General features: G+C 44.2%; 1 protein-coding gene across 1 annotated transcript in view; it reads right to left on the reverse strand.

Moving 5' to 3' along the window:
- The window catches only part of LOC129697526 (CUB and sushi domain-containing protein 1-like), a 512,171-nt gene that overhangs the window by 440,274 nt on the left and 47,840 nt on the right, over positions 1–24,057 (reverse strand). The window contains exons 9-10 of the mRNA XM_055636177.1: positions 22,854–23,023; positions 18,679–18,835 (exon numbers count right to left, since the gene is read on the reverse strand). Coding sequence (XP_055492152.1) covers positions 18,679–18,835; positions 22,854–23,023 — 327 coding nt within the window. The remainder of the gene's footprint in view (positions 1–18,678; positions 18,836–22,853; positions 23,024–24,057) is intronic.

The following is a 24,057-nucleotide window of genomic DNA, read 5'->3' on the forward strand; positions in this document are numbered from 1 at the left end:
CGGGTCAGGCAGCATGTCCGGAAAAAAGGAATAGGTGACGTTTCTCGAAGACCTTTCTTCAGACTGAGTCAGGGAGGGAAACTAGAGGTTTGAAAAGGTACAGAGCAGAGGTTTCCATTTGCTGGTCAGTGCAGGCATGATGGGCTGAAGGGTTTACTTCAATGTTTTACAATTCAATTACCTCCCCATTGCAGTCCCCGCTCTGTATTTTCTTCCAACCACATTTATCTTTCCTGACAGCATGGATTCCAAGAAGATGCTGGTGACATGACCTTGGCCACTGTCATCACATCTCCAATGGAGGGACGTCAGTCCAATATGTGCTGTTGCTCCCAGAGCACAACCTGGTGGTTCCTCCTCGAGGAACCACCAACACAATCTGGCCGAGTCCAATGTTTTATGCAGAAGGAGTGCATAAATTCTCAGCCTAATTCAAAATCTTCTCAAATAAAAGGACACAAAGTGCTGGAGTTACTCAATGGGTTGGGCAGAACATGGACGGACATTTTGGGTCGGGACCCTCTTTCCTGACCTACAGAGGTACTCCAGCACCTGCACTTCCTTGTGTTCTTAAAATCTTATCTGTGTTTTATTGAACACGTGTTATTTTTTCATCCATTTTCTGGTTCTTTGCCATCTTTCACGTTATCACAAATTCAGTTATGATACACTTTTCTCTTACAATAATTTTTCTTTACACGTTGTCATTTTTGGCATGACTCATTCCTAAAATTACGTGATCTCCTGGAAAGGCGTGATGCAAATACAATGCAAAATAATTTTCATCAAGTTATAGTTTGAAAGATACAGCGTGGAAACAGGCCCTTTGGTCTACCGAGTCCATGTCGACCAACACCAGTTCTATCCTACATGCTAGGGGCAATTTACAGAAGCCAATTAACCAACTCGCCTGCACATCTTTGGAGTGTGAGAGGACACTGGAGAAGATTGTTTGGCTTGGACTTGGTTGGCAGTAGTCCCTTTTTCTGCACTGTATCTCTAAAGTGTAAAGTCTAAAGAAAAGCCATATGACAATAAAGCACTCTTGATTCGTGAAAAGTGGAGTTATGACCCTGTCCCACGGTACGAGTTCATTCCAAGAGCTCTCCCAAGTTTGCCCTGATTTGAACTCGGAGATTTACGATAATGGCCACTCGTCGGTACTCGGGGCTCTCGTGGACATTTTTCAACGTTGAAAAATCTTCACGAGTCTTCCCGAGCTTACCTGCCGTTAGCGAGTCTTCCCGAATACCAGCCATTAGCGTTACGAGCCGCTAAGAGACATCCCCGAGCTCCGACGTACCCGCTACGTTCATTCTCCGTGCTTATCACGAGTTCGATTTTTTTTAAAACTCGGGAGAGCTCTTGGAATGAACTCGTACCGTGGGACAGGGCTATTAGCTTACTCCCTTCAACTAGATGCTTCAAAAGAAAACAAAAGAAAATCCACAAGCCTGAAAGCTGAAGATCAATAAAGACTGTCAGCTCTCTCTGAACCAAAGAGTTATTCCAAAATGTCCAGGTGCTCTAAAGTTGACTCTCCTGATCTACGCCATTGCAGTGAATAAAAATGTGATTAAAATTGAACACAAAACAAGTCAAGCAGTAGGATTGTAATCACATTACAATTCTTAGAATCTATTATTTCAAGTGTATCCTTCCAAATGAAACAGCAGGCAATATATTCAGCAATTAGAAAAGCTTCAGGCAGATTTGCATTTGTGAGACACGCACCTATGAAGCATTGGAGAGCTGCTGGCATAAATAGTGAATGCCGTGGGACATGCTAGCTCAGACTCACTTGCACATTTTGAGGGTGATAGCAGCACAGCAGAATTGCCTATCAAACCCACTAACTCCATGGTACAGACCTGAATCTTTCACTTTGAAAGAGGCTAAAGGATGTACGTATTACAGTCATCGAGTCATGGAAAAAGCCCCTTCAGCCCAACTTGCCCACACTGGCCAACATGTCCCATCTACAATAGTCCCACCTGCCTGCGTTTGGCCCATATCCCTCTAAACCTGTCCTACTCATGTACCTGTCTAAACGTTTCTTAAACGTTGCGATAGTACCTGCCTCAACTACCTCCTCTGGCAGCACGTTCCATACACCCACAACTATTTATGTAAAAAAGTTACCCCTCAGGTTCCTATTAAATCATTCCTCCCTCACCTTAAACCTATGGTTCTTGATTCCCCAACTCTGGGCAAGAGACTTTATGCATCTACCTGATCTATTCCTCTCATGATTTTACACACCTCTATAAGATCACCTCTCATCCTCCTGCGCTCCAAGGAATAGAGTCCCAGCCTATTCAACCTCTCCCGTTCAGGCCCTCGACTCCTGGCGGAAACATCCTCGTGAATCTTCCCTGCACCCTTTCCAGCTTGACAACATGCATTCTGAATATTTGCAAAATTATTTCTCCGATTTGAAAAGCAGGAGGGAGCAAATTCTCCACTAAATATGTGGTTTTAAAAAAAAATATAGACCTGCTATTTTTTTAAACGTTATTTTTTGAATAAGAAATCTAAAGATGGAAGATCCCATGTGTACATTTTCTTAAAGGTGCTATACTAATGGCTAAAGTGATAGCTTCAAATCCAAATTTAACCCAAAATCAATAAGGCACAGAGGAGTTTCAATAACAAAGTTTATATACAATTTACTCTTCTATTGTGTCCCTGGTGTTTGCACAAATTTCCATTTGTTTTACAATATATTTCCTCAGGAAAGGTTGGCAGAAATTTCAGTTGGTAGGAAAGGCACAGAAGTTGATATTATAGCGTCATAGAGTCATTATGGCGCGTACAGAGACAACGAAATGCATTTGTAGACTGCATATGGCGCGGAAACAGGCCTTTCAGCCCAACTTGCAGGCACAAACCCACATGCCTCATCTACACTAGTCCCACATGCCTCTGTTTAGCCCATATCCCTCTAAACCTAATATCCTGCCCAAACGTTAGACCATCTTTGGGATCTGAGATCAAAAAAATTCTGGCCCAACATATTAGAGAGAAACAAATTATGTTTTTTAAAAATGATTGTAGCTTTTTAGTTTAGTTTAGTTCATTGGCACGTGTATCTAGGCACAGTGAAAAGCTTTTGTTGCATGCTAACCAGTCAGCAGGAAGACAATACATGATTACAATCAAGCCGTCCACAGTGCATAAGGGAATAATATTTAGTGCAAGATAAAGCCAGCAAAGTCCAATCAAAGATTTTTAGTGGGTCTCCAATAAGGTAGATAGTAGTTCAGGACTACTCTCTAGTTGTGGTAGGATGATTCAGTTGCCTGATAACAGCTGGGAAGAATCTGTTCCTGAATCTGGAAGTGTGCAATTTCACACTTCTGTACCTTTTGCTCGAAGGGAGAAGAGGGATTGGTCAGGGTCATCTTTGATCATGCTGGTCACCTTGCCGAGGCAGCGTGAGGAGTAAATGGAGTCAATGAAAGGGCAGTTGGTTTGTGTGACGGTCTGGGCTGCATCTACAATTCTCTGCAATTTCTTGCGGGTGTTGGATGGAGCTGTTCCCAAATCAAGCTGTGATGCATCCCAATAAAATACTTTCCACAGCGCATCTGCAGAAGTTGGTGAAAATTGTTGGGGCAACACTCCAAGGACATGCAGGTTTGTAGGTGAATCATCCCCATTGTGTCGGATGCAAAAATGGGATAACCTAGAACTAGTGTACGGGTGATTGATGGTTGCAGCCTCGGTGGCCTGAAGGGCCTGTTTCCATACTAAAGAACTAAACTAAAAACATAATTGACCCATGATGAAGATGAATATGTTGACATATATCCCTGGTGGAAAGAGTAAACATATGCCAACAATATCCAGTCGAGTTACGAAGGTAACCTTATTAAGCAGCAGGCATTGGAAAAACCCTCAGAGGATGTGATACATTTTAAAACAATGAAGAGCTATTATGCTGATTAAGTTGATTCATTGGGAGAAGGAATGTCAAAGTGAAGAGCTCGTAGTTGATGTGGGAGACATCCGATTACAGGCCGATTAACTCAAGATCAATTTGCACTATAATTAAACTTCTTTCAGGTCACCACTTCAGCAAGATATCCAGATGTAAATATCCCAGCAGAGAGTATTGTTAATATAGTGTACATACAGAAAGTATTCACACCCTTTCACCTTTTCCACATTTTGTTATGTTACAGCCTTATTCTAAAATTGATTAATTTTTTTTTAATCATCAATCTACACACGATATCCCATAATAAAAGAAGCGTAAACAGGTGTTTAGAAATGTTTGCAAAATAGTTTAAAAGAAATTATGAAATATTACATTTACATTAGTATTCAGACCCTTTACTCAGTACCTGTACTTTGTTGAGGCACATTTGGTAGCGATTACAGCCTCAAGTCTTCTTGGGTATGATGCTTTGCACACCTGTATTTGGGTAATTTCTCCCCTTTTTCTCTGCAGATCCTCTCAAGCACTGTAAGGTTGGATGGGGAGCGTCAATGCACAGCTATTTTCGATGCACAGCTATTTTCAGGTCCCTCCAGATATGTTCAATCGGGTTCAAGTCCGGGCTCTGGCTGAGCCACTCAAGGACATTCACAGACATGTCACAAAGCCACTCCTGCGTTGTCTTGGCGGTGTGCTTAGGGTCGTTGTCCTGTTGAAAGGTGAACCTCTGCCCCAGTATCTCTAAGGTTTGGAGAACACTGACAGGTGATGTCTCGGGTCAGGACCCTTCTTCAGACTGCTCCACTGCAAAATCTCTTCAAAGTATGCTTAGTTTGAGGAGAACTTCCAACTAGGCATACTTTGAAGAAATGTTACAGTGGAGCAGTCTGAAGAAGGTTCCTGACCTGAGACATCACCTGTCCATGTTCTCCAAACCTTAGAGATACAGTGCAGAAACAGGCCAATCATATCACGGAGTGCCATGCTGATCAGTGGTCTGTTCTGCAAATGTAAATTGGAAACGATCCCTCCTGTGTAGGATCATACATTAGTACGTTCCTACGCACTAGGGACAGTTTCCAATTTTAACAATGCTGCTTAACGTACAAACCAGCACTTCTTTGAAGTATGGGAAGAATCCGGAGCTGACGGAGAAAACCCACCCCGTCACATGGAGAACATACTAATTCGGTGCAGACAGTATCCATGGTCAGTATCGAACCCGGGTCTCTGGCGCTGTAACTCTATCACTGCGTCACTGTACCGCCATCCAAGAATGTTGCCTGAACCAATGAGTTACTCCAACATTTCGTTCCATTCCTAGGTAAACCAGCATCTTCAGTTCCTTGCCTCCACTCAATATTTGAAGTGTTGACAATTTAGCTAATGGAAAAGGTTGATGAATGTGAACACAAGAATTAGGAAGTGCCCTATCAAGGCTGGATATGGGAGTATTTTTAAGGAAGAAATGAAGGTGTGTACAGAAAACCCTTTCCAGCTTGATAACATCCTCACCAGGGACCTTATCATCCTTATCAGGTTACATATCTGCACAAATGGAGCACTTCCTAATTCTTCTCAGTGTGTAGGGTGGGTTTTGAGCGCCTGGGGCAGTTTAAAGTTTTGCACCTCCTCATTAGCGGGGGGGGGGGGGGGGGGGGGGGCGGGGGGGGGGGGGGCGGGGACGGCGGCAGCAGCAACAGTGGCGGCCTGCCCACGGAGCTGGGGCGGCGACCTGGCCTCGGAGCAACAATTGTTTTGCGCCCCTAAAACTTTGGCGCCCGGGGCAACCGCCCCACTGCCCCCCCCCCCCCACGCTACGCCACTGCTTGTGTTCACTCCAAGTATGGTCTCAGCAATGTCTTGTACAGTTGTAACATTGCATCCCAACTCTCATACACTTATAGACAGGCACAAAAAAGCTGGAGCAACTCCGCAAGTCAGGCAGCATCTCTGGAGATGAGGAATAGGTGATGTTTTGGGTCGAGACCCTTCTCCAGACTGAGCGTCAGAGGAGAGGCTAATGAGAGATATGAAAAGGTACATAAAACAAACGAATGAGAGATATGCAAAAGAACAAATCAAAGCCGGCAACAATGATCAAGGAAAAGTGGAGCCCACCATGGTCCATTGTTGACTGGGGAGAAGTGGAAAATGAGTGATGCAACCAGTGCAACTCAGCAGGACAACAGTGAAACTAGTAGGATGACTAGGATGGGGGAGGGACGGAGAGAGAGGGGATACAAGAGTTACTTAAAGTTAGAGAAATCAAAATTAGTTGCCCAAGCGAAATATGAGGTGCTCATACTCTTATGTTCTGGCCGATGAAAGCAAGTATTCCAATGCCTTCTTCATCACCTTGCCCCCCTATTTACTTGTACTGTTAAGTCTCTCTATCTCTAGAGCGCTCTCTGGGGCCCTGCCATTTACTGTGTAAGTCCTGCCCTGGCTTAACTTCCAAAACGCAACACCTCGCATTTAACTTCCATCTGCCATTCCTTGGCCCATTTTCCTCGATGATGAAGAACTCAATGGGTGGGCAGGAGCCACTCGATAATGACCCGGTTCTACTCACATCAAAAGCCAAAATTCACAGGAGGACGGCACGCCAATAACAGAGTATTACAGAAGCCAAAGATTAGTAGCAATCCAGCAAATAAATAGGGAGCCAAATGAAATATTGCAACTAATTCCACAAATTACTAGGAGCAGTGTAGCAGCATAACAAGCTGTTAAATCCAGAATTTCTGGAGCCCACAATTGATAGCAATTCTAATTTTCGTGAAATTCTCCTTCATTTTTACCCTCAAAATATACTTTAGTTTAGTTTAGTTTACTTTAGAGATACAGTGCGGAAACAGGCCCTTCAGCCCACCAGATCCAAGCCTGTTACATGGGTCCCAGATCTTCAACCTCAAGTAGCGGTAGTACACTTAACAAAGTCAGGTCCATCCCTCCTGAAGCTTTGAATTGTGCATCCCCCAGTACCTACTCCTGAATCTTGGAATGTGCCAGTTGTACGCATTTGCTTGTTGATATCTCCTTACACTGGAAGGCCAACATGTTTCGGGCAGACCAAAGCATGTGTTCAATGAATTGATGATTTTGCAGCAGCAGTCAGTGTTTGGCTCAGTGTGTCTCCTGGGAACAATTACAGTGTAACATAAGACTTGACAAGGACTGATTCCACTCTGAAAACCTGCCATATTGTGCCGTCCCTTTGCATATCATAAATGCAGGAAATATTTTGAGTTGGTTTTGATCATTAGTCAGACCAAATGTTAGAATGGCCATTGAAAGGGCGGCACGGCAGCACATCGGTAGAGTTGCTGCCTTACAGCGCCAGAGATGTGAGTTCGATCCTGACTACAGGTGCTGTCTGTACGGAGTTTGTACTTTCTCCCTGTGACCGCATGGGTTTTGCCCAGGTGCACAGGGTTCCTCTCACACTCCAAACACATGCAGGTTTGAGAGTTAATTTAGCTGTGGTAAAAATTGTAAATAGTCCCCATTGTGTAAGATAATGTTAGTGTGCGGGGATCACTGTGTGAAGACGACTCAGTGAGCCAAAGGGTCTGTTTCAACGCCATAACACTAATCTAAACTAAACTAATGTTTTAAGAATAATATAATAAAGTTTTTGTATTTATTTCCAATAATAAATAATTTTCTCAAGTTTTTATTCAACCTCTTTGTACTTCACGCAGCTTGTAAGATAAGTTCTGAACCAATGCAGTAGGATTACACTATGGAATATTTTGGTTCATGTTGCTATTTCACAGTACATTCCACTATGGTAACCTCTGTGCAAGTGAATTAATGTCTCTTAAAATGAGTCTAATCATAAAATTATGAATTTTAACCAACGTGTCTGGTTCACTACCTGTGGCTAACCTGATTGTGATTAAATGAAACTTACATTGAACCTATACAAAACTATATGGAAGTTGTGTCAGTTCATATTAATCAGATTTGAAGCCTAAAACCAACCTTATATTTATAAATGTTCCCTTCAAATGCCTGCAAACCATCATAATTAGCAAAAAATCATCATAATTAGACGTAAACTTTGGTGGGTGGAATCATCTCCTTGGGCAACGGTTTTTGAAATCAGTATTAAAGAAAATTCCAGAAATCAATTTTGAGAGGCATATAAATGATGCTTATACATCTTTACAATCTGGTCTGGCAATGCTGCAGGTCTGTATATTTGAAGCTCTTAAATCTTGTTGAAGGTAAAAACCAGTTAAAGCCCTGTCCCACAGTGCGAGTTCATTCCAAGAGCTCTCCCGAGTTTTAAAAAAATCAAATCGTGGTAAGCACGGAGAATGAATGTAGCGGGTACGTCGGAGCTCGGGGACGTCTCTTAGCAGCTCGTAACGCTAACGGCAGGTAATCGAGAAGACTCGCTAACGGCAGGTAAGCGCGGGAAGACTCGTGAAGATTTTTCAACGTTGAAAAATGTCCACGAGAGCCCCAAGTACCGACGAGTGGCCGTTACCGTAAATCTACGAGTTCGAATCAGGGCAAACTTGGGAGAGCTCTTGGAATTAACTCATACCGTGGGACAGGGGTATTAGACTTGCGACAGAAGAGTCTACAGAATCAGTCAAGTTTAGTTTAGTTGAGAAATATATCATGGAAACTGGCCCTTTGGCCCATCAAGTCCATGCCGGCCATCAATCACCCGTTCACACTAATTCTATGTTCTCCCACTTGCTTACTTCCCACACACTAGAGGCAGTTAGCAAGAGGCCAGTTGGAGACTCTCAGACTATCTTGGATCCGACTTTAACTTGCACTAAATGTTATTCACGTATTCCCTTTATCCTGTATCTGTACCCTGTACGGCTCGTTTGTAATTGTGTTGTCTTTCCGCTGATTGTTTAGATCGCAACACAGGCTTTTCACTGTACCTCAGTACACGTGACAATAAACTAAACTGACTAAACTAAACTTAACTAAATTTAACCAACAAACTTGCATGTCATTGGGATGTGGGAGGAAACCAGAGCAGCCAGAAGAAAATCACATGGTCACAGAGAGAACATGCAAACTCTGCACAGACAGCACCCGAGGTCAGGATCGAACCCGGGTCTCTGGCGCTGTGAGGCAGCAGTCCTAGCAGCTGAGCCACTGTACTGCTGTGAAAAGGAACAGGAGGTTTTCACAAGAGACTGCAGAAGCAGGAATGTTGAGTAATCTTGATAACGATCCAGACCCAAAACTTTGTCTGCCATCACAGAATAATGGACCCCGCCTGAAACGTTGTTTGTCCATTTGCCTGCACAGATGCTGCCTGACCAACTGAGTTACTCCAGCATATTTTTTTTTTGCAACAGAAACCTCAAGAGAGTCAAGTGTGTTTTATTGTCCTATGTCCCAGGTAGAACAATGAAATTCTTATTCAGCAGCACAACAGTATATGTAAACATAGTACACTGGAAACAATATAAACCTATTCCTGGGACTCAAGTTTATTTATTTTATTCTATGACCCAGATTCTGCTGGCATTTACCTACATAGGTATCATTGTACAGATCATTCCTCAGGCAACCTGATCATTAAGGCTGGCCTTCCTTATGTGATTACCACAGAAAAGCATTGACAACACATTAAGACAAGTCACGGGTTCAGCTGGCTGTCCTGACTGTTAAATATATTGAATGTTTAAGAAGGAACTGCAGATGCTGGAAAATTGAAGGTACACAAAAGTGCTAGAGAAACTCAGCGGGTGCAGCAGCATCTATGGAGCGAAGGAAGTAGGCAGCGTTTCGGGCCGAAACCCTTCTTCAGAAATATTGAATGTCTGGCAATATTGAAGGTTGAGCCATTGAGTCATAGAGTCATACAGCGTGAAAACAGTCCCTTCGTCACAACTTGCCCACACCGGCCGACATGCCCCATCTACACGAGTTCCACAGGCCCACTCTTGACCCATGTCCATCTAAGCCTGTCCTATCCATGTATCTGTCTAAATGTCTCTTAAACGTTATGATAGTATCTGCCTGAACTACCTCCTCCAGCAACTCGTTCCATACACCAACCATGTTCCTATTCAATCTTTCATTATTCACCTTAAACATCTGGTTCTCAATTCCCCTACTCTAGGCAAAATTCTCTGTGCATTTACCCAATCTATTCCTCTCATGATCTTGTACACCTCTAGAAGTTCATCCCTCATCCTCCTGCGCTAAGGAATAAAGTGCTCAACCTCTCCCTAAAGCTCAGGCTCTCAAGTCCGAGCAACATAATTGTAAATATTCTCTGCAACCTTGACATCTTTCCTATAACATGGTCTCCAAAACTGGAGACAATACTCTAAATGTGGCCTCACCAATGTGTTATACAACTGCAACATGACTTCTATATTCAATGCTCTGACTGATGAAGGACAATGTACCAAATGCCTTTTTGACCACACTATCCTCATGTCATGCCACTTTCAAGGAACTATATACACTGCAACCAAGGAGGCCGAAAAATTGGTGGTGGACCTGCATCTGCCCCACCCTTACACCTTACTCATTCAGAATTTTATTTCCACAATGCAATGAATATTAATAGTAAGATTAAACGAGTACTTACCAGTACGAAGTTTGATCTGTATTTTATGAGGAGTTACGATGAGGGATTACGTGAAGAACCCACCCAGCGCGCAGGCGCGGCATACTTCCAAGCAGCGGTGTGGAATCACAGATAGACACTAGTTGAAGTAAAGATAGTGAAGACCAACGAGACATTAGTCCGAATTTGATCTATATAATGAGGGTGGGAGCGGAGGGCACGTAATCCCTCATCGTAACTCCTCATAAAATACAGATCAAACTTCGTACTGGTAAGTACTCGTTTAATCTTACTATTTTACTTCGGAGTCACGTGAGTGACTACGTGAAGACTTCAAAGGTCTGTGATTTCAAACCGTGTAACAGTTATATCACTCACTGCCGAAAGATCATCGAGGGAGGAAGTGGTAGCTAGAGACCAACAAGTTTGTTTAGTTATAAAAGAAATGTTTATTAACTATAACAAAAAACAAAATAGCTCCCATGGGCTTTAAATCATAACTTTGCGGTTTTTAAAATGGTATCCGCAAAGACGTCCTGTTCCATCAGCGGTTTCTTGTAAAATCGTTGGAATGTCGATTCCCTTGACCATCCCGCTGCTCTGAGGATGTGGTCTAGGGGAACCTGCATCCTATCCGCCGCTGAGGTGGACGCTGCCCTGGTTGAATGGGATTTAAAAACATTTGTGTTAATCCCTGCCATGCTGAGGACCTGTTTCAACCATCTGGATAATGTTTGGCTGGTTACCCGTCCAAAAGGCTTTCTGTGGCTAACCCATAAGGCTTTCTCTCTCCCTCTTAGCGTTTGGGTTGTGTCTAGATAATGATGAAGGTGGGTCACCACACACAGCCTAGGTTCTGGAGGGTAAGCCCGGAAGATCAACGGGGAGTTTGATGTACCTGGTCTACTTTGTTTTACCAACCCCGGCATGGTGAAAGTAATGGTATCTGGGGTGGTCACCATGTAGTTCAGATTTAGCTGATGGAGCGACTGAACCCTTTGAGCTGAGACAAGCGCCATGAGCATGAGGGTTTTGTAAGTGGCCTGTTCCAGGCTCAGGGATCCCACCGGAGGCCAACCTCGAAGGTGTGTCAGAACTACACTCACATCCCACATGTGAGTGTATCTAGGTGTAGGGGGTTTGGTATTAAAGATCCCCTTAAGGAGTCTGATGACTAGAGGGTGGGATCCCACACTATGCTGTTCTATCGGCATGAGGTATGCGGACAGTGCGCTCCGAGCCGTATTGATGGCACGCTGTAGCTCATCTTGAGATCATGGTGCAGGTGGGCCAGGAACTCCAGCACATCCGAGATCGAAGCCGTCTTGTAGGATGTCCCTGCGTCCAGACAGTCCTGTTCCCATTTCCTGATGAAGGTCAGGTACTGTTTCTTGGTGGAAACTCGCAGGGATGCCGACATGGTGGTGATTGTTCTGTCTGATAACCCCAATCCCCGGTAAGGCCTGTTCAAAATCTGGAAACCAGGAGTTTCAATTTTTGGTGGCATGGATGGCTAATGCCAGTTACCGGGTGAGTCAATAATTGGGGGTGGTGTTGAAGGACCATTGGTGTCTCTACCACCATGTCGTGGAACATTGGGAACCATGGTTGGGTAGGCCAGTCGGGCACGACCAGAATGCCAGAGGCTGAGTCTGCCTGAATTTTCTGGAGTACCCGACTGATGAGGCAGAAGGGAGGGAAAGCATAGAAAAAGAAATTTCCCCAATCCAGCGTGAAGGCATCTACCGCTGCTGCCTCTGGGTCTGGTTCCCAAGCCACATACATGGGTAGTTGGTGATTTAACCTAGACGCAAACAAATCTATATCTGGCGTACCATATTGCTTGACAATTTTAGCAAATAATTTTGGGTCCAACATCCATTCGATGTTGTCGTTGAATTTTCGTGACCTGGTGTCCGCCACTAAATTTAGCTTGCCTGGTAAATAGGCAGCTGATAGCCAAATATGTCTCTCGACACACCATTCCCAGATTATAGCAGTTAATTTGTCGCATGATACTGATTTAATGCCACCCATGTGCTGGATATAAGATACTGCCGTAGTGTTGTCGATCATAATTCTAACATGCACGTGCCGCATACCAGATGCATATGCTTTTAGCCCATAAAAGGCGGCGAGCATTTCCAAAAAGTTAATGCCCAGTGATTGTAGTAGCGATGCCTCTGAGTTAGTCCATCTGCCACCTGTGCTGTCTATGGAGTTAGTAGCTCCCCAGCCTAAAGCACTGGCATCCGTTGCAATGGTTATGTTAGGATTGGTTACGGCGATAGGACTGTGACTGTGCCAAATATTGTCAACCCACCACTGAAGTTCTGATTTGGCTTCAGCGGGTAAATCCATTTTGCGATCATAATGCCCCCTATGAAGGCGTAATGCATGAGTCCTTGCTCTTTGTAGATTTTGATAATGCAAGGGCCCATGTTGGGCAGCCGGAAATGCTGCTACTATAGAGCCAATAACTCTGGCTACATGCCGTATTCTAGGTTGCGGTGTAGCAATTAAATGGCTACAAGCTTCAATGAGTGAAACTGTTTTGTTTCTGGGCAGAGTGACAGTCATGTGAATCGTGTCAATAGTGAAGCCTAAGTAATCCATGTTAGTAGTAGGCTCCAATATTGATTTATCTGGGTGAAGGATAAAACCCAAAGTTTCAAGGAGTTGTTTAGTGGCTAACACTCCTGCGACAGCTTGTTCCCGTGTTCTTCCTAATATGAGAACATCGTCCAGATAGGCCACTACTAAATGTTTTAGTTCAATTTAGGCCACTACTAAATGTTTTAGTTCTCTCAATTTCTTCATGGCCACTTTAAGAATTTTCGTAAATAGTCTGGGAGCTGTCGTTAAACCATTGGGCAAAGCTCGGTACTGCCATAGCTGGCCCCTCCAGATAAATTTCAGATATTTAAAGTAATCTTTATGAATGGGTACCAAATAGTAAGCATCTTTGATATCTATGCTTGCCATGTAGTATCCCTTGGAGATCAGTTGTCTGGCAGTGACAAATGTCTCCATTTTGAAATGTTGATACTCAACAGACTGATTGAGTGATGTCAGATCAATAATAATGCGACATCCACCATCTTTTTTGGTTTTGAGAAAAATATTTGATACAAATTCTTGCGGCTCGTGTGTGGTAATTTCTATGATGCCTTTAGCCACGAGCCGATCAAGTTCAGCTTGTCCTTCTACCTTCTCAACTGCCGAGGGAAGGAACACCCTTTGGGGCATGTGCTGAACTGGCGGTTCTACGCCTGGTTTGAACTCAATTTTGTATCCACTAATACTGTTGAGTATAAACTGATTGTTAGTAAGGGAGCACCAAACATGCTTGAAGAACCTCAAACGTCCCCCTGTTAATACTACACCGTTTGTCTGTGTATGTTGACAGGAACCAGACCCACCTACCTCCATGTTCACTTGTGGGGTCGTTTCCGGTGGGTCTGGCCCAAGGTTGTCCGTGTTGGTGCTGCGGTGGGGCGGCGCATCTTCCCACGGCTCCGCCCTGGGCCCCGCTCTAAAAAAGAGCACTGGGGGTAGTGGGAGGCGGTCACCAGGCTTTCACCAGCTCGGTATCTGCTGGTGGCTGCCGAGGCGTGCGGCCAACTGGGTGTCTTCACCCTGCTCGGTCCTGGCCCTGCCCTCATGAGGCCTACTGGTTTTGCCGCCTCTTCCAACTCCTTGAGCCTTTTGGCCAGATCCGCACCAAATAGCAGCGCCTGTCGTTCGGGCGCTGGAGCTTTACAGAGGCCGGCATATGTTGGGTTGAGGGCAGGCCTGATGTTGTCCCGCCGTAGGTTGTTTAGCTCATACGTGGTGCTGCACATCAGTGCGAGGGCATCCTGCTGGGGTATGGTCAGGTCTTCATCCCCAACGGACCGAGCAAAGGCGGTGACGGCTGCTGAGTGGAGCTTCAGGACTCGCTGCATTTTGATCTCCTGAGCCCTTATTTGCTGCCCCAGCTGGTTCCAGATCTGCCCATTGACCGTCTTGACCCTCAGCGCCTCGCAATTTTCTGGCGCGATGTAGTTGTCAAGGGCCTGCTGGACAGCCTTGTCCTGCAGCGGGTTGTTGGACAGCCTGTTTATAGTTGCCGCCATTCTGGGTGGCAACACCATCCCAGTTGTTGGTGGTGCCGCATATCGGCCCACTACACCCAGTAGCTCTTCTTCCGGCACGCCCGGCATGCTGACGATATCCTCCGCCTGCCCTTGGGATAGGCCAGCCCAGTCCTGGCCTCCCTTACTGCCCTCGAACATAGAGGGTACAGAAGGGTGTGGAGAGGAGGAGGCCAAAGCCCGTCCTCCTGGGAGATGCCGCATCTCCTCATTAATCATACGCTCGAGGAGCTGCCTCATGCAGCTTATCCGAGCGTCTCCCCTTTTCGGTGGGGGAGAGTGTTCCCGTTCCTCCGATTCATCGGAGGACACCGGCCGGTCGGTTTTATGTGTCGCTGTCCTCCCTGTGCGGGGCGTTGAAATCTGCAGCACTGGGGGCGGCTCGGTGTCGGGTGAGCGGGAGCGTTGAAAAAGCTCCTCCGCTGCGAGAGGCTGCCGTCCCGCTATGGACCCGTCCTCGGGTGGAGTAGGGCAGGCAGTCCTCCTGGCTGGTCGCTTGCGAGAGGCCATTATTCTCTCTAGCGCGACTCTGTAACAAAAAAGGCACTTACCTGAGGTCTCGTCTTTATGCTGCAGCTGGAGAGCCTGGCTCCAGCTGCTGCCGCTGTTGCACTGCTGACGTAATGCCGCGCCTGCGCGCTGGGTGGGTTCTTCACGTAGTCACTCACGTGACTCCGAAGTAAAATCATCCTTAAACATCTGCCCTGTTAAAAGATAAATTGCTGGTCTACAGATTGAGACCTTTCTCTGCTTCTGAACCCAAAATGAGCTACACCATGATGAACAAGCAAATCAAACGGAGCACTGGCATTTGGAATGTCTTGGAGTTAATTACATTTCATTGTTTATGCATCTTGATAATCCCTTCCTTCCATTGACAGCCATCCATGTCAACCCATTTGACCAAGAGACAGAACGACAACGGCAACCAAGTTGTTAGACTTCCCAAAATACAACACCTTGCATTCATCTGTATTCAATTCCATCAATCATTTGGGTGTCAGAGGTTGTGTGAAGAAGGTAGGAGAATGGGGTTGAGAGGGACAGATAGATCAGTCATGATTGAATGGGCTGAATAGTCTAATTCTACTCCTATAAATTATTAATTTATTCCTCAGCCCACCTGCCCAACTGATCAAGATCCTGCTGCAATTTCTGACAACCATCTTCACTATCTACAATACCACCCACTTTTGTGTCACCTGCAAACTTGGGATAAAGGGCTACACCATAATATTCACACATTCAAAAACGATTAACAACTAACCACAATGGACTGTATCAGAATCAGAATCAGAATCAGAATCACACTTTATTCGCCAAGTATGTTTTGCAACTTAGGAGGAATTTCATTGGACAGGTCAGTCATACAATTAAAAGTTACAGGTCACTCAAAAACACATTTTAACATGAACTCCTACACATTCTTCACTGTGATGGAAGGCGAAATAAAGTTCAAGTCCTTCCCTTAGTTCTTCCTCGGTCGTGGGCCTCGAGCCCCCATTGACGGGACGATCTTGACTCCCGTAGCTGGCGGTGTTCGGGCCCTCCGGGTCGAGGCGATCCGCTCCCACATCAGGGGGGATGTCAGCTCCGCCGCGCCGGCTGATCGATCGCGTCTGGGCTGGTGAACTGGGTTGGAGCTCCCGACTCGGCCTCACCCGAGACTGCGAGCCCTTGATGGTGATTCCGCGGTGGGAGCGATCCCAGGCAAGGGATCAGCTCCGATGTTAAGTCCGCGCCCCGCGGTGGGGCTCACGATGGTTCGAGGAGGCTTCCAGCTCCAGCGATGGTAGGCTGCAGAGCCCGGAGAATATGAACTGAAAATTGATCACATCTCCGGCAAGGTAGGAACTTGAAAAAAACTTTCCCCCGATCCCCTCTCTCCTCCCACCACACAAAACAAACTGAAGAACATTAAAACAAAAACTTTTAACAAATTAAAAAATAACAAAGAGTGAAAAGACAAACAGACTGCCGGCAGGGCTGCCATCTCCCCAGCGCCCTTGGTGGTCTAATGACTATTCCAGTGGCTATTGGGAATAAGAGGATTTCAGCCAGTATACTGTTGTTGAAGTACCCTTCAATAGGGCTGTAACTGCTTGCAATCATACAATGTGCATCTGCTGCCTTATCTACAGTGTGTTCCAAATATGATTTTGCCTTTATTTAACATTTCCAGCATCTGTGCTTTAAAAAAAAATTTTCCAAGCAAAATGTGTAAAGCTGCATTTAATCTAATAGGAACATTTGGAACTGGTTGCATTAATACCCCCTGTTGGATACATTAGTCCCATAGCTTACACAGTGCTCTATATGTAACTCTGATCACAAATCTGTCCGTTTTTCTGCCAACTTGGATGAATCGTACAGATCTGCCATCTGGAATTTAGCAGAAGCCCTCAAAGATAATGGATTTTGTCCATGGAACTGGTGTGTTACAATGTTGAGAACTGAATTCTGCACTCTGTATCTTCCCCCTTGCTCAAGCTATTGCACTTAAGTTTCACTTGATTGCATTGATGTACTATCAGATCTCTTTGGTTAGCATGCAAAGCATGGGACAAGTGCTGGAGTAACTCAGCAGGTCAGTCAGCATTTCAGGAGATAAAGGAAAAGTAACATTTCGGGTTGGGGTGCTTCTTCAGACTCTGGAGGTGCCGCCTGACCCGCTGAGTTACTCCAGCACTTTGTGTCAAAATTTGGTGTAAACCCGCATCTGCAGTTCTTTGTTTCTACTGTAATATCCATGTCATATATTTCTATGGCAATGACTGTGCCTAAAACATCAATGGCATCACAGGGTGAGGCAAAGCCATTTAGCATATATTAATTATCCCCCAGTCACATATAGCAGCATTGTGAATAACGAGATATTGGAATGCCTGGGGAACTGTAAGAATCCAAGTAACAAACTGAAACTCTCAACGTGCTCTTCCTTCATCATTTTCATAGAATGCCTTCAGATACCGCAGCAAATTGTTTGTAAAAAATCACTTTTTGTCATATTTAACACCTGCACTACATGACCGAGAAAAAATGAGTTTTAGAATATAGTGATACAGCATGGAAACAGGCCATTCAGTCCACCGAGCCCACAGCGACCATCGATCACCATACGCTAGTTCTATGTTAGACCACTGCCCCTTATCCATCCCTTACACATGAGGAGTAATTTACAGAAGTCAATTAACCGACAAATCTGCACATCTTTGGAGTGTGGAGGAAACCAAAACACCCGGAGAAAACCCACACGGTCACAGAGCGAACATATAAAACCCAGGCTGTGGGGCAAAAGCTGACAGGAATTCAGCACCTCAGCAGCGCACACTCTGCTGTCAATTGTTACACAAGGTGGGACATGTCTGGAATGACCAATTGCTGGAGATAATTTCAGCTCTTAGTCATCTCCCTTTATTTAATTCAACATTAAATGAATAATTAGACGTTGGGAGTTCATATTAAGCTTCAACATCAGCCACGGATGGAGAGTTGGGAAAGCAAGTTCTGACACCGGAATACCCAGAGAAACCCACGTGGTCACAGGGAGAACGTGCAAACTCCATACAGATAGCACCCGTAGTCAGGATCGAACCCGGGTCTACAGCACTGTAAGGCATCAACTCCACTGTTGCATTACTGTGTCGCCCTGTTACTCCAGCACTTTGTTTATTTTAATGCTAGATTCCAATATCTACAGTTCCGTGTGTCTTCAGTACACAAATATATCTTTCAATAGTTGTAAATATACCAAACGTAATTATCTCCAATCTATATATACTTTCCTAGTCAAAGCAACGCTGTTTTTAATACTCAACATGTGCAGGGAGCCATTAAATAGAAATTTTGTCTGTGCATTAGCTGCAAAAAAAGTTACTTTCATATTTTTGCTACTTCCAGACAATAGAGTATATCATTCCCTTATGATCTATAATGCCACAGCCTCAGATCTGTATCTTGTAATAAACACTCAACTCCATTGAAGAGGCCTACAGCATGCATATCTTTTTGCATATATTGCATTCTCTTACTGGTATATGTGAAATCGAATCCTTGGTCAGTCTCTGTTCCATTGGTGTTAAATTCTAAGCACATATGGTTCGAAGTGCTGTTTAAGATAACGCCCAACAATTCGGATCTGGTAAAAACTCCCAGGCGACGAAAGGAGCTATCTTGACCATCATACACCTAAAAGATAGAAGGCACAGATGTTTGGTAAGTACTAAAGTAACCTCACAATGTCTTCAAGCACATCATGGCCTAGTTTCACTGTCTGTATAACTCGTTATCACCTACCCCACCGCCAACAACGGATGGACCTTTCCTTGATCATCGATGCTATTTGCGTTTCTTTCATTGATTTGTTCTATGTGCTGTCTATATCTCTCATTTCCCTCTCCCCTGACTCTCAATCTGAAGAAGGGTCTCGACCCAAAATGTCACCTATTCCTTTTCTCCAGAGATGCTGCCTGACCCGCTGAATTACTCCAGCTTTTTGGGTGAAGAATGAAGAAATACAGAAATAATTGGGGGTCATTTTGACCACAGCTTAAAAGAGCCAATTTAAAGTTAGCTGTCTGTAATATATCTTTCCCCATCACCATTCCCATAAAACACCATTGTTAAGAGTCATGAAAATCCTTTCAGTATAAAGGCAATGTGGTTGCCTATTGATGCAACGAATGAATAGGTATTGGAGAAATTCAATTCAACTGAGGTAATTTAGTTCTTGGTTACCCTTGAATCACTTTTATTTTTGACTGACTGGCAGTTTACAAAATTGCAATAGAACAACTCAGTACTCGGCTCTAGAAAAAAGTGATTCCTCACAGATTTCAGTCTAGGATCAACTCCAAGTATCTACATTCTTGCCTGGATCAGGAACGGCTCATTAGACTTAGAGCACAGACTGGACCTTGGAAATGGCGCCAAAACCTGGTGCCTCTTACATGTGGTCTCAGTGGACTGCTTCTGTACACTTTGCTAATCGGTGATGTGCTTAGGTGTGGCAATACTTTAGTGGACTGTAAATAAGAGAAGAATTTCACTGTGCGTTTGCATGTGAGACAATAATAGTGCCTTTGAACCTTTGGAAATTTGCTGTGTTTCCTCTCCTTTCACGAAATAAACTGACTACTCCATGTGGAAGGAATAACACAAACTGCTCCTGATTGTTCAGGTGAAGATGAGGCTAAATTGTGTTGGTCCATCTGAAGTAAGGTGCAATGTCCTAGCCTCACCTGAAAACATTGGTGCAGAAGTATTTTGTTATCTTTCATGCAAAAGACATTGGGTAATCCCCTGAAAACTCACAGTGATATAACTGAATAAGAGGCATAGAAAGTGCATTTTTCCCATATTTCAAACTTACAATTCAATTGAAAATATGAATAGACTAAAGTCTGTTCAATTGAAATAACTGATTTCATCTGTCTATCTTCAAATTTTACTTGGTGTCAACAGAAGTTGTGCATCTAGAGAATGGTTTGCACTAAAGCAGACATGGATTCAATCCATGCTTAAATCATGGATAGTTGGCCTTGAGAATTTAGTGCACAGATATTACAGTACATAATAAACTTGTCCAATGTTCCTTCACAATGCAATCTTGGCAAGTAAAACACATTGGGCTGTTTGTAAAAGAATGTCACTGTGCGTTTGACATATGTGACAATAAAAACATCATTGAACATTGGCTTCTCATCCTCAAACCTGTCCCCCTCCACCACCCATCCACCTGTTACCTACTGATCTGTACTCAGTAGATGATAAGGATCTAAAGACTTTAGAGATACAGCATGGAAACAGGCCCTGGGACCACTGTGCCTGGGCCAAACAGCACTCACCCCTACACCAGCGCATTCACCCACAAACTAGTATGACTTTGGAGTGTGGGAGGAAACCGGAGCACCCGGAGAAACCCATGCGGTCACAGAGAGAACGTACAAACTTCATACAGACAGCACCTGTAGTCATAATCGAACCTGTGTCTTTGGCGCTGTGAGGCAGCAACTCTACCGCTGCGTCACTGTCCTACCCCAAATTGGCTTGAGGTTAATTGGTTTCTGTAAAAATTGTAAAATGTTCCTCGTGTGTGCAGTTGGTCCAAAGTGCCTGTTCTTGTGCTGTACTGTTCTATGTTCTATTACAAGCACTATGCATGCAACAAATGAATTCTGAGGAAACCCTGTGAGAGGATTAACCTACAAACTAGAATCGGCCTACAATTCTCACCCTGCATGCCAACAATCATGTAATACACAGGCTCAAGGACTGTACCTTGTAATTGGCAGTGGCACTATAGTACTAAATGTTAAACAGTTAACACATATTATGACTAATTTCTACTAGTGGGACAGTCTAGGACCAAAGGCCATAGCCTCAGAATAAAAGGACGTACCTTTTGAAAGAAGATGAGGAGGAATTTCTTTAGTCATGAATCTGTCGAATTCATTGCCATAGATGGCTGTGGAGGCCAAGTCATTGGATATTTTTAAGGAGGAGGTCGATAGATTCCTGATTAGTATGGGTGTCTATGGCAGAAGGCAGGAGAATGGGGTTGAGAGGGAAAGATAGATCAGCCTTGATTGAATGGCGCCTTGATGGGCCGAATGGCCTAATTCTGCTCCTATAACGTATGAACTAACTTATGAATTATTTATCTTACTGACTTTGACTCAGGAGGATTCATTGAATTGCAAATGTTTGTCCAAAGCATCTATGCTACTTATGACTCGTGGTTACTTGTAAAGGAAAGATAAATTAAAACGTGATGATAGACACCCATCTTAACTGGTGGACATAGCTACACATGTCTGTTTAGTTTTACTTCTCGGAATACCGCGTGGAAACCGGCCCTCCGACCCACCGAGTCCATGCCGACCAGTGATCACCCATACACTAGTTCTATGTCCAACACACTAGGGTAAATTTACAAAAGTCAATTAACCTGAGTGTCATTTGGAGTGTGGGAGGAAACCGGAGCACCCAGAGAAAACCCACATCATCATGGAGAGAACGTACAAACTCCATACAGACAGCACCCATAGTCAGGATCGAACCTGGGTCGCTGGCCCTGTGAGGCGTCAACTCTACCGCTGCGCCATGGTAAAGCCCAGAGGATCGTGGGGATGGAACAAATTGCAGAGAAAAGCAAGGGCTTTGTTTTCCATATCATTCCGGCATGTGCGTGAGGATCTGACCAAGGCAGTGCGTGGTGGAGGAGCACACTATGCAAAGCACACAACAAACCTCTGGAGGAACTCAGCAGGTCAAGCAGCAGTATTGGGAGACTTCAATAGATGGGTTCCTCCAGCAGTTTGTTTTTTTGTTCAGGGTTGCACACTAACTGTACCTTCTGTCTCCTTACACGAGACCCTCACTTGTGATTTTTACTGGCTGAATTTAGGCCTCCAGCTCCCAGAATCAGCACAGTGGTAGAGTTGCTGCCAAACAGCACCAGAGACCCAGGTTCAATCCTGACCTCTGGTGCTTTCCGCACAGTTTGCACATTGTCCCTGTGACCGCATGGGTTTTCCCAGGGTGCTCCGGTTTCCTCCCACACTCCAAAAACATGCAGGTTTGTAGCCTAATTGACTTCTGAAAAATTGTACACGTTCTCGTGCGCAGGATAGTGCTCGTTTACTGGGTGATCGCTGGTCGGTGTGCACTCAATTGGCTGAAGGGCCTATTTCCACGCTGTATCTCGAAAATCTAAAGTCTACTGGGTGCTCCGGTTTCCACACACATTCCAAAGACGTGCAGGTTTGTAGGTTAATTGGCTTACACAAATTGTCCCAAGTGTGCAGGATACAACTAGTGTATGGAGTGATTACTGGTTGGCATGGACTCGTTGGGCCGAAGGGCCTGTTTCCACGCTGTATCTCCAAACCAAACTAAACATTCTCGTATGTAACTAGAATTTTAACTTGAGAGTTTCAATGCCACGATTACTCAGCCCATTTTTTTTATGGCAGGACTTTGACAGATCTCATCTTAAAATCGATTTAGGACTCATAACTTAATCATTTAAAATCTGAAGACCGGTGAAACATTCATAAAAAAACCCAATTGATATTCGGCTTGAATTAAAGCACAATTAAAATCCTACCATCAGAATTCCAACGATGTGAGTGAAACCATTGATTGGAATTTCTTTTGAGAAAAAAAGATAGGGAAAGGCTGAATATATTGATGTCACAGTTACCTTGACAACATCACCCTCTTGAAGCTTAAACGTCCTAGCATGCAGGCTGATTCCTTTCCCTGGTTGTGTCTCAATTCTGTAGATGCATTCATGATTGTTCTCGTAGTTGGCTGGGTAATTTGGAGACAGCAACGTGCCTTCCGTTGCAGCCACAGAGGCTCCACATTCAGCTAAGCCATAAATAGAAAGTGCAAGCAATTAAAACATCTTTTAGAATGTACGCAAGGAAACAAAAATAAAGTCAAGGCACAAATAACAACTCAATTATAGAATACGTCCTGATGTAAATATAGCCTCTGTACTCCTTGCAAGATTCTACGCTTCAAGTATCAATTAAGTGTGATGTAAACCTCAACAAGAACCTAAGGCCTCGATTGAAAATAATGAATTGTTTGTCAACCATAAGTACCATTAACAAAAGGATTTGAGATCTCCAAGGAGTAATTAATGCAGCTTGTAAAAACAAGGAACTGCAGATGCTGATTTACACAAAAGGACACAAAGTGCTGGAGTAACGCAGCGGGTCAGACAGCATCTCTATAGAACATGGATAGGTGAAACATCACCTATTCCTTTTCTCCAGAGATGCTGCCTGACCCGCTGTATTACTCCAGCATTTTGTGTTACTTTATGCAGCTTATTAGCTGCAAGATTATTTATGGATAACAAGGTTATCTGTGAATATGAAAATAGACCCCTAACAATAACATGGAAGTTTGAAAGTAACCATCAGGTATAATTTTATATATTTATTACCAGTGTGCCCATGTGTAAACGACAAATAGAGTCATAGACGTCAAGGAAACATCACTTTCACTCCATCTTTTGCAACCAAGTAGGGAATTAGGGCTAGACCTATTTGCCTGCATTTGGCCCATATCCCTCCTAACCCTTCCTGTCCAGATATACAGTATCATCCTATGGTCATGCAATGTTGACCAGTTTAGTATTAGTGAAAGCAAAACTTCCATTTCATAGAATTCAATTTTGAGATCCACGCTTGTCACTAAACAATGCCAGTCTCAATTTACTAGTGACTAAAAGCTACACAAAAACATGAATTTGTTGAATCTGGAATAACACTTCTCCACAGTTTTACCCCTACTGTGAGGTGGACACGAGACTGAAGAAGGGTCTCGACCCGAAACATCACCTATTAGTTTGCCTCATAGATGCTGCCTCACCTGCTGAGTTTCTCCAGCAT

This window comes from Leucoraja erinacea, chromosome 5, assembly GCF_028641065.1.
Source record: "Leucoraja erinacea ecotype New England chromosome 5, Leri_hhj_1, whole genome shotgun sequence".
NCBI lineage: Eukaryota > Metazoa > Chordata > Chondrichthyes > Rajiformes > Rajidae > Leucoraja > Leucoraja erinaceus.